We start from the raw sequence: 12178 nt of genomic DNA, 5'->3' as shown, positions 1-12178 counted from the left end.
ACAAAAATAAAATATACTGAAGATTTCTTTTTTTTTTTTTTTTTTTTTTTCCCCCCCTCCAGGTAAAATGCGGCGGCAGCGGCTGGTGGTTCAGGCCTCTCAGGGCGACGGCCGACCGTGTCCATCTCTGATGGAACAATGGAAGCCCTGCCCTGTCCGACCCTGCTACCGCTGGCAGTACGGTCCCTGGTCTGAGTGTCGGGTGGAGGTACGTTGATAAATCATTGCATTTTACCACAATCTGGGGACTTCCAGTAACTGCATCAACCTCTAACAGCAACAAGAAATGTACCTATGACAGGTTCCTGAGATCAATACACAGAAAGGATTGAGCCAAAAAGTGGATTTCTCCATAAATAATGGAGTCCTTAGTATTGATGAACAACCTCATCAATTCCCTGCTCATACAGTTATTGCAAGAGATGGACAGTGAAAATCAATCTAATGCATCTTTAATGCTAATGCATTTTTGTAAACTTATACCTTTGCCAAGGTATTTGGCAGCCTGAACTTTTCATTCTGCATGGTGTGCATTTAGGTCAGATTAATAAAGTAAAACCTTCTACTACATTGATTTATGGACAAGACAAAATTTTGCAAGCACCAATGCAGGTTAAAAGAGAGACTCAGAGACATTATAATTCATTTAGATCTATTATTCATCTCAGTTAAGAATGTTAAGGGTCAAGTGTTTGCAAGTTGACACATCAGAAGGTGTGTATGCTTAATTTAAACAAATACAAAGAGCACAGGAATCTGATTTCATGCTGTACAAGAAACAAATAGATTTCCACACCACCGCAAGGTTTGTTACATGGCTCAAAAGTTTCAACTCTTTTCTTCTATTTTTCTCTACATTACAGACAAAGGCAACCTCTGTTCCCTATTTTCATTTATTTTTTTGTGACTCATTCAGATCCACTATATTTCTGTTAGACTCATGCAAGTCAACTGTTAGGACCTGTTTAGAGGAACATGTGATTGTTTTATTCTTGTTGAAAACTCTATGATAGTCTGAAGAAATAGTCAAAAACATAATGCTCGTTGCAAATACTTAAAATACAAGAAGCCAACACTACAGTGATATCTTAATATTTTCTGTAACTTCAGCCATCATTTTGTAATTAACAATTTGGGGAAAGTTTTGAACCTCTTGGGGAGAGTTGGATGCAAGATTGTCATGCACAAATTTCCACGCCTCAGCTGAGCACATTTTTCCACCATCTGACTTTTCACCAAAAAAGATGAAATGCAGATGAGCTGGTAACAGATCCAAAGGCTGTTTTTTGTCAGTGTTCATGTGACATGACAGGAATCACACTGCATTAATGTAGTTGAGCCTTAGGCAAGGCAAGATTATTTGTATAGCACACTTCATGTACAATTCAAAGTGTTAGAAGCATTACACCGGGGTGCAGAAGAATTAAAAAGTACATGAATAACAAACTTAATTAAAAAAAAAACAGGCAATCTTGTAAATGTGTAGCTATATATTTTGTTAAAATTAACCATGTACACTAATCTTTATCCTATCTATATACTTCTGATACCCCACCTAATATTTGTGGTGAGAGTACACAGTACAAACAGTGCACACTGCTTCCCCATGCAGGCAGGCAGACAACTCTTGCAGAAAAGAGGCACTTAGGTGTTCCTCTTGTGGCTTTTATAAGCATGTAACTCTTTAGATGGAGTAAATCTGAAATAAACAGACATCTCCATAAAAACATGCATCTTGAAAATTACATATAAATCATAAAAAGCAAATTAACACTCATTACATAAAATAATACTGGTTACCTTAAACAAACAAGCTAGCTAACATGCTAAAGTTAGCAGGCTAACATGCTAGTAATAGTACAATATGTCACAAATATGTCACAAACCTCTCACCAGCCTTTCTGTTCTCATAAGTTTGTGACCACTGTTAAATATTAGCAATACATGGTAACTAGCTGTTTCACGTTCTGTCATTAGATCAGATTGGATTTTTATTGATTTATTTAATTATTTCTTGTCATATTTTATTGTAGTAAGAAAAAGTTCAAGGCTTAGGACCAACTTTAAACTGAAATATTAATTTTATGTAAAAAGAAAAAGAAAAAAAAACACTTGAGAACTTTTCCCGTCATGATGTCAATTTCTTATTAGCAAGAAAACTCCACTTTCTCTGCTGATCCACACGTCTTTGTTCATTACCTGGTTTAGATATAAGCTGCATGCTTCCCACAGCGTGTGCTCCCAGAATAAAAAGTGTAACTGTGTAAAACATGAGCTGTCCTGCTTACAATTTTAAAACATAAGTTATTCACAGAAGCGCATATTGCTTATATTACAGCAGTTTGTTTTTTACATCCTCCAGCTAAAGGGGTTTCATTTTGTTTTATTATCTAAAAACAGCTGAATCACAAACCAAGCTCCTCATTACTGCAGTTATTACTGTCAAGACTTAGTTTACTATCCACCATTGATCTGTCTCTTATTGATCTGATTATAACCAAGCTGAAAGTTTCTTCTTTGTTTAAACATACTGGCACTTGTTTCTTTTCTCACTGGGAAGCGCTCTCTTTTTTCACCATGTATGTGTTTGTTCTGCTGAAATTAAAATAATGACTAATCCCTGAAGGCAAATTAAGTATCTTTCAATTTCATTTAGTTTTCACAATGAACAGGTTATGTTTCGCTGGTCTGTTTTTTTCAATGAATTATCATGATTAGCTCTAATCACAGAGGAAAATTGGTTGTATTTGGTGTGTCTGTAAAATTAAAACCATGTCCTGTTTTGCCACTTGTTAAGGAGCTTCAGTTGGAAATATTTGCAGTAGCTTAATCAGCTTAATATGGTTGTTTTAAAGTGAATGATAACAAATTAAAAAGCGAAGCAATTCCTACAAGTCCTGTGAATCCCACTTGTGTACATTGACAATGTGAACTACTACATGGAGATGTAATAATGTACACTGAGAAGTAATTACAAAGAACCTGCTGGGTATTAGTGACATTGAATTAATAAAATCTTCATGTTTGTAGGTAAGGTAATTTATTGTTACTATCCATAATCATTTAATTATTAATTACTCAAATATTTACATTATATTAACGATCTTATTTTTTTCATCTACATTTGCTATTGATATTTATTTGTTTTTGTTCTTTGTTGTAAATAATGGAAATCTATAATCAGGGTTTGGTTTATGATCACAGCACGTACAGTCTCACACTTTGGCTTGTCACAAACATTTTGTACATGTTATGTTCATTTGCATTTTGTTAAAAGCAGCAGACATACAGAACAGTGCAAAAGTCTTGAGATGACCCTCTTTTCTTCTTGTATTGCCAGGAAAACAGAAAATAAAGGCAAAAATTCATTGAAGCATGTACAAATATAACATTTAATTTAAAAGTTGAGTTTGAACAATTCTAACACGCTAGTCTAGGCTTTTTTGTGGACTTTCCAAAGTTCTTCTTTTGGATGTTGGCTTTCTATTATTCTGTTTTCTGTCAAGATACCATACCATAGCATTTTATTTCTAAAGCACTTTAAAAAAGAAACTTTAAAAATTAAAATTAAAAATAGAAAAAAAAGCATACAAACTGCACAATAGATGAACAAGGATAAAATTGCAAAAAAGGGCTATGATCACGTAGGAGCTATAAGAAGCTTATACGAAGGGTAAAGAATAAGTCACAGATGACAACTCACACTTTCTTGAAAGAAAATGAGTAAAAGTATGTTTTTAAACGAGACTTAAAAACAAGTGAGACACATTTAAGGGTGCGCGAGAGGAAGGGGGAAAGTTAAAATGATGAATATTACTCCTTCAGCAACTGTCATAATGTCATGTCACTAAAAAAAAAAAAAAAAAAAATCCTATAATGTGGTTCAGGGTGTAACAGTAACTCACTGTGTTGTTGTGGAGTAACATAAGTTCCAGGCTATTTGTGACCATCATATTTTTAAAATGCAACTCTGGTAAAGATGACATGTTTTGACATCTGAGAAATGCATCTCTGTTTTTTTTTTTTTTTTGTTCATATGAGTCATGACTTCGTGGCAAAGAAATAGTGGAGTAGAGAAAATGTGATTAACATTAAAGAGTGTCAGGTCTGCATAAATAGTGTTTTGCCAGTAACTTCACTCATTATGTTGCTTATATAATGAACACACCTATGATCTAAATCTAAAGATAAATTTATTAGTACAACTCACACAGCAAGACTTGCCTCACAGCAGGAAGGTCGCTGGTTCGAGCCTCGGCTGGGGGGAGGTTTGAACTTGGGGGCGGTGGCCTTTCTGTGTGGAGTTTGTATGTTCTCCCCATGTATAAGTGGGTTCTCTCCAGGTAGTCCAGCCTCCTCCCCCAGTCTAAAGACATGCATGTTAGGTGAATTGGTCACTCTAATTTCTCCCTAGTAGTTAATGTTAGTGTTAGTGGTTGTTTGTCTCGCTGTGGCGATGGACTGGTGATCTGTCCAGGGTGTACCCTGCCTCTCACCTGTTAAATGCTGGGTTAGGCTCCAGATTCCCCATGACTCTTAATGAATGAAGCACTACAGATTATTTTATTCGTAAATATTTTTTAAATTAATCGACCGATTAATCGGTTATCAGAATTTTTTTCTGCCAAACATCAGCATCGGCCTTAAAAAAACCATATCAGTCTCCTAAAAAAGACTCTGTCTCCACTGGGTTTATAAAATGTTTTCTTGACAGTTAAAAGCATCTGGTCAACTGATATAAGAGCACTTGATGGCATGACGGTGAAGCAGCTCAGACATATAAAAAGGGAAAAGACCATTAAGAGACTTTAAAACAAATAAAAGAATCTTAAAGTGGATTCATAGATGATTGGGAAGCCAGTGAAGGGACACTAAAACCGGAGTTATTTGCTCATGTTTGCTTGTACCAGTTAAAAATCATTCAGCAGCATTTTGTACCAGCTGTAGGTACAAAAGCTTGGCTTATTCCAAGAAAAACAGAGTTACAACAATCCAAACACTCCCACACTGCCTCAGTAATTCTGAGGTCCAGGCTCTGAGGAGGCGAATTTGTCAATGTGAATTTTTTTTCTTTCTAGTTATGTTTCTACTGCAGTGGCAGTGTGTTTGGGATCATTGTCATGCTGAAAAAAACAAGCCTTTGCTAACTAGGTACTTTATAGATAATCTTGCATGGTGGATCACAATCTAACTGTAGTTTTCTGTGCTCATTTTTCCATCTCTAAGACTGCTAACACTGTCTTAGTGATGGATATTTCTGAAACGCAGCCCCAAAATCAAAACAGAGCCTCCAATCATGTTTTGAAAATGGCTGTAGACTGTAAATAAAATCTGCACCTGTCCCATACATATTAATGACAATATAAACTAAGTTTTTCATGTGATTCAATCTCTACATTAAACCTGGTGCCACAGATTTTCCAGATTGCTCACTGCAACCTCGTCACAAATGGTGCTAAGAAGCCATTCTTAAGGAAGGGAAACGGGGAGAAAAGGGTGTGGTATGTCATATGACACAAGAACAGGACTGAAAATCCGTAGCAACAGGTTTGATGGAGGGATGAATCCTCCCAGAGCCCTGACCTCAACATTACTAAAGCAGTGTGGGATCATCTGGACAGAGAACAGAACAAAACACAGAAACACCCGAAGAAAAGCTTTGGAAAGTCCTGAAAGAAGTCTGGAGAACTTCTCCTGAAGACCTAAAAAGGTGCAGCCTGGTACAAAATCAAAGTCAATGACAGAAAATTTTAATATATTATTAAAAACTGTTTTTATTTGTATTTTATTACTATTATCACTTTCGTAAAATAACTAATGTTTTTATTCTCTTAGAATGAGACATTTTGCTGTAGGTCCACATACATGGCAGCTGCCATATTCGTACCACCATTTTTACTACGGTGTCTCTAGTAGAACTATAGAAGAAGACATTACACATTGACACAGTGTTGAAGTATTTACCTTTAGTGCAGTCATCGCTGCACCTGAGGCCCCTGAATCCACTCACAGATGAAGCCATGTTTATGTCTGTAAGAAATTTGGCCACTAACAGCCACCATCCATTCACAACTGTGCTTTGCATTTAAAGTAATTTCTATGCCCATCCTTACTAGACCTTTAAATAAGTTATAAGAAAGGGTGTGTTTAGGAATAAAGCTGCTCTAACCAAATTTTTGCTTTCAAGCTCCTTAAAATTCTGTAAACTCTGCTCATACTTCATGTTTTCCCATTTTTTAATGAATTGCTGCACTTATTTCCTGTTCTACTGGAATTATATAAAGATATAAGGAGTGACCTCACACTTTTGCACAATGCTGTCAGTAAAATGAAAAACAATCTGTTGTAACTCATAATTGTTCTTTGTCTTTGTCAGAATGTGGTGTGTGGACACGGCACACGCTACAGGAACCTTTCCTGTTTCGTGTCGGACGGCTCCAGCGATGGTGATGGCGGCATGGTGGACGAGGAGCTCTGCAACAGCCTAGAAATGGAGGTTAAAGGAGACAAGCAGATCAGACTGAGAGAGGCCTGCATCCTTCCATGTCCAGGTAATAATGCTGTTTTTTAAAATAGTAATGTGACGGAAGTGGAATTAACACTTCTGGATGTTTGTAACTAGAGGGTTCACATCATTTTATCTGATGGTAGAGGGGCAGACAGGTGGTTTTTTATGGTTAGGATGGTGGGTTTAGAGAAGGCACAGAAGGCGCTGTTTCTACATCTCTTTAATGTGAATGTTTTAATGGATGGGAGCGTTTCCCTGTGAAATGTCTTCTTTGCATGCAGGCTTCACGACAGTATATCCTCATTTAGAAGTTACTCTCATAACAAGTTACTCTCATTTATTTACATTATCTACATCCTGTAAGTTTGCAGAGATGAACCTAAGGGAATGTTGTAAGAATGCAAATTTCCACACCAATCACTCCGGACCTTCTGCAGAAGGTTTCCAACGAGGTATCTTATATTATCTATAAATATAAAGACAGCAAAATCAGACAGTATGACGATGTAGCAGTTAGTTTACTGGGAAAATTACTGCAAATGTATGTTGCTTTCAATCCACAGGTTGTCATTGCCTATATGTTCAAATACATGTAGAATCGACATCAACACAAAAACAGCCACCAAGCCGTCGTCTGCTATTCTCAACATGCTGCCAAACGTGGATTTCCACAGCATGCTTTTTGCATCGTGTCCTGCCTCTTTTAGACAGATGCACTACTGCAACCCCTCCCCACGTTTCCAGCTGTGTGAGCACATCCCCAGCAGCAAATCTCCAGCTGTGAAGAGCTCGTATAAACAGCAACAAAAAAAAAACAAAACACAATATGACTGTCTGCACAGTCTCCTGAAAATTCCCAGTATTCATGAATGAATGAATAAATGCCTTTATTAACTTTTTACTCTACTTTGTACTTTTCAAATACAACAAGCTCAGTGTGCAACTTCAACATGTTGCTCACATTTCAACACAACATACTGTAAACAAATATCAAAACAATTCAAAAACACAAAAAAACAGTGTATTAAAATGCGACGTAAAAAATGACAATTAAAAATGGAAAATAATCTGAACTAAATAAAACAACACTGGAAATTATAAACAGATAATATGTAAAAGTGATTGATGACATATTTTACCAATAAGCTGCTAAAAAATATAGTCACAGGGTAAATTCTTAAATATTTAGCAGAACCTGGTATATATTAGAAGTACAAGTTTCGCTGAAGGCAGAATAATTGTCCTGTTTTGTTGCTGATGCTCAGTATAACCATGATGTTTGGAATAAGTCATAAGTAACAATGTAGAAGTGGTTTGTGAAAATTAAGGAGCTGAAAATTTGGAGACTAATTTGCATCTAGGTGCTACTAATCTAATTAACTTGTTTAACTGACCACTTACAAGAATACATCAATGAAAGCAGAAGTTGTGGTATTTTGCTGGTCTGCAGCGTTCAGGTGTGTATAAACTGAGTCTTTTCACGTATGCTTTTCAAGCTGGGACTGATAAGATTTAGTTGTGAATGTGTAAAAGCAGCATTACATAAATTTTCAACCTTAAAACTCTTTGCTTCTGACTCTTTTTTGATGGCACACTGCCACTCATCATTCACATTCCTGGAGCCGTCTTTACCCTGCAGCATCCCAAAGCTGAGAAACTGTACTTCACAACTTTTTTTCCACCCCAAGGCATCAAGTGACAGCCATATTTCGCTTTGCAGCACCACATCACACATCAGCAGCTGGGTTTTAACACACTGGCTGTTTTCAATGTGCACCAAGAATTATAAAGCAAAGAAACACAAAGGAAATTATCAAGGGCAGCAAAGAAAATAATAATCTGAAGGTGACAGAGCAAGAATCAATATTAGTCTTACTTTTACTGGTTGGAGGGAGCTTAGAGAAGAGACAGGATGCACGATGAGTTCTGAAATAGCCATCATTAGGGGGTGCTAAAGTCCAAAAATCTGCCAGTTCAGTAGTTCCACAAGTTCAGTAGTACCACATTAAATTTAGAACAGTACGTTCTTACTTTAACATACACATACACAAGGCGATAGATTAGAAATTTGTAAAAACTTTTAATTCTGCCTAGTATAAAGATATTACGGCAAAACTATACCGTTAGCATCCAGTTAGCTTAGCTTACCATAAAGTAAAAAAAACAGCGGGGGAGGAGCTAACCTGGTTCTAAAAGTCTAGATGTTTTAGATTTTAAATAATTATGGTTTTTTGTGGCAAAATGGATGCTGAATTAGCTGTTAGGGGGCGCCAAAGTGTGAAAAAAGCCAATGTTCAGTATTGCTGCCTTAAAGTGCAGAAGCTGCATGGAGTTGCATGTTTTTATTCACATTAAGCCAGAATAAAACAAACAGCCTAACTCATATTGCTTTGTAATGCATTCAGGCACACAGAGTTTCCAGGCTGGATTCCCTCTGTCAGCGATCACAGAGGAGTAATTTTTGCTGCCTATACATCTGGGTAGGTTTATAAAAACGTGGCACCATATCTTTGGTTTGCATCTGAAGAAATCACAAGAAAAACCACAGATAAGACCAAAGTGAGGATGTTTGCTTGACGGTGCTATATTTGTAGAAAAACTAAAAGCAGCATATCATTAATGCCTCATAGGAACTGTGAGGATTTGGGCTTGTCTGGATACCAAACTATTGCAGAGTCAAATGCGAGGCCATCTGTTTGACAGCTAAAACTTTACTGAATCCATGTCAAGCAGCAGGACGAAGACCCCAAACACTGCAGCAAATCTACATCAGAATGACTGAAAAGGGTCAGTCAAGGTGAGCCGTGGTCATAGTCAAAGTCCAGGCCACAACCAGACTGAAACGCTGCACTGGGACCTCAGAGTGCTGTGCAGAAACAAAAGCTGCAAACCTTAGTGAACTGAAGCTCTGTGGTAAAGAAGAGTGGACCAAAATCCTTCCACAACCATGTGAGAGTCTAAAAACATAATGTAAAAAATGATTACTTTAAGTCATTGCTGCTGAAGGTGGTTCTACAAGCTGTTAAATCATAGGTAGACTTATAGTTTTTACACACACTACTTTTGCATTTTGACTTATTTCTTTGTTCAGTACATTATGCCGTCTTGAAATATGTCATGTGTTCTTTGTCTAAGGTTGTATTTACCTCATTTATAGAGCTGATCTACTTTCCTTTTTACAACTGTACATTTGGTTTTTCTTTTTACTCCCAGTTTTCATCACATTCTCCCACTTTACTGTTTATGAATCAGTTACAAATACAGCATGTCATCCCACACAGGAAAAGTGTGAAACACACTGTGGTTTTCACTAGAACAGCAGTCAGATTATCTCTCACAGGCATCCCAGCAGCCAACACTGTTTGTGAGTCAAATTATCTAGCCAAGCCAGGAGCACCGCTGTCAGTAGCTGTTGTCTGTTTTATGTGGGACGCACAGGCTGTTTGGACCACCTGCTCTTCCAGTGAAACAGACTGAGAAGTGAATCTAAATGTAGGCTTTGACCCCTGCAAGTCAGTTGACTCAGCTGACATTAGTACAGAAAAGAAACACACATACATATAAAATAAAAGTGAATTAGGTTACAATCAATACAATCAATCAACGTGGGAGAGATAACAAAACCCGAAAGACTTACATGAAAAAGAAAGAGTACAAGTTGAGATACAAGTGCACTGAATAACAAACAAAATGATAATGTATATTTTATGCATTTATTCCCCTCACATATGAGTGACGCTGCTGATTATGAGAACAGATTAATTTATCAGTGCTGATTATAAGCATGGCTCATGAGAAACATGGTCCAGTGGCACAAGGCAGTTAATGAGGCATTTCATACACAAAGTCAATTGGAAGTTACCGACATGCTGTTTCAAAGTGTGAACGATCAGAAATTGACATCTTTGACCTGTGAAAAAATACACAGAGGGCAAGATGTAATTAAAGCTAACCTGAGAACCAGGCAGGCCCGAGCTTCTGTTTCATTTAATTTGGATGAGTGCCTTTGTCCCTTTTAAGCACGTATCAACCCGACCATACCAGAGCCACACCTGTTTATCCAATAGGAGCCAGATATTTGCACCGAAGGCATTACAATTAATATAATTAATATATAAAGATAATGGGACAACAGATAATAGGAAGGAACGGTCCCTGGATCAACCCCTGAGGCATACCCTTGGTTACGCTAAGATGTCATAAATGTCATGTTTACTTGTAGTGTGTTCAAGTAAACAAACATTGTCATGTTGTTAAACTAATTTTATATTAAGAATATCATGATTATAGATGTTCTTGGTACAATTATTGTCAGAGAAATAATTAACACAATTATTTTCATAATTAATTTCTCAAAACACTAAACAATAAGCTCTATTTAAACAAACCAAGAATAAAGTCAGATTTCAATATACAAGGAATTTAGCCCCAGGAGGGAATAACAGGATGTGTCAAAGTGGGGTAAATCTTTATTTGTTTTCTGAAGTATACATAACAGTTAGTGAAGCAGAGCAAACTTAAATGTACCCTAAACAGGAACAAAGCTGTGTGCGGTTTTGGAGGATATTTCCACTGAAGTGTTAACGTGCACACATGGCACATTTTCAGCATGAGTAGCCTCAGTGGGGAGCAAACCCATAAACCTGGCAGTGGTAGTCCATAACCGACCTGCTCGGCATGACTTTCCTTTTTTTTTCTCCCTCTCTCAATGTGTTCAGGTTTCAGCGCAATCTTTATACCATGCAGGACATCTGTTGTGTTTAACAGGATATATTTTATTTAATTATTGCTGTCTGGTTGACGAAGCAGCAGAACAATCTGGCAGCTCACGTCTAAGATGACCAGCATCAAAATCTCCACTCAGCTCACTGCTTCTTTATTCTTTATGCACACATTTCTGTCTCTAAAGAGAAAATTCATAACATGCTCACAGTATTCCATATGAAACACTTACAGTATTAGTCATAGCCTGAAATCCCTGTTTGTTTCAGCTGCCACAGGAAATGGAGATTTATTCAAAGCTTTCTCAGAAAAATGTAACTCAGTGCTCTCTGTAGTGTTGCTTTCCCTCTTTATTTCTTCTTCATAACTTTCACATTGCTCTGCAGGTTTAGTTGAGTAATGCCTCTTGAGATTGTATTTGGTAAAGTGGCCCCCTTCTTTGATGAAAACAATCACTGAACAGCACACGGAAAAAGAGAAATATTCAACGTGTTTAAAGAAAATCATTTTTTTTATAATGAAAAATGGTCAGGATTTCTGGTCTTATTTACTGTAAGTCTGAACAAGGAACCATACAAATTTGCATACTGATGATGCACTGCAAGCAAATTAGCATTCTTACATTATTAGTTCTGTGCAAACTTTCCTGCAAGCTGTTTAGACTTTAATGCTTATTGGACTTTTCAAGTTTTATGTATTTTCGCAATGACCTAAAGAGACACCATCTTTTATTAAAGTCTGCCTAATTATTAGACTGCTTCATCAACTCAGGTACAATATGGCAAGAAGACAGTAAACTGACATAAGAAAGTAAAAAAGAAAAGAAAAAGAAAAGAAAATAAATTATTATGATTATATATAATAATGTCATAAATAAATAAAATGTGCAGCTTATACCTAAAAATGTGAAAATGTAGCTTCTTTCAGTGCTAACATGTCAGAACTGTA

General features: G+C 36.7%; 1 protein-coding gene across 7 annotated transcripts in view; it reads left to right on the top strand.

Annotated features, from left to right (window-relative positions):
* Positions 1-12178, top strand: part of LOC121642399 (thrombospondin type-1 domain-containing protein 7A) — a 212574-nt gene that overhangs the window by 177005 nt on the left and 23391 nt on the right. For all 7 annotated transcript variants that reach the window (XM_041989126.1, XM_041989125.1, XM_041989127.1 and 4 more), the window contains 2 exons: positions 63-208; positions 6377-6551. In XM_041989126.1, the coding sequence (XP_041845060.1) occupies positions 63-208; positions 6377-6551 (321 nt within the window). The remainder of the gene's footprint in view (positions 1-62; positions 209-6376; positions 6552-12178) is intronic.

This window comes from Melanotaenia boesemani, chromosome 6, assembly GCF_017639745.1.
Source record: "Melanotaenia boesemani isolate fMelBoe1 chromosome 6, fMelBoe1.pri, whole genome shotgun sequence".
In the NCBI taxonomy this organism is placed as follows: Eukaryota; Metazoa; Chordata; class Actinopteri; order Atheriniformes; family Melanotaeniidae; genus Melanotaenia; species Melanotaenia boesemani.
The sequence above is the reverse complement of the archived record's forward strand: the minus strand, read 5'-3'. Positions and strand labels throughout refer to the sequence as shown.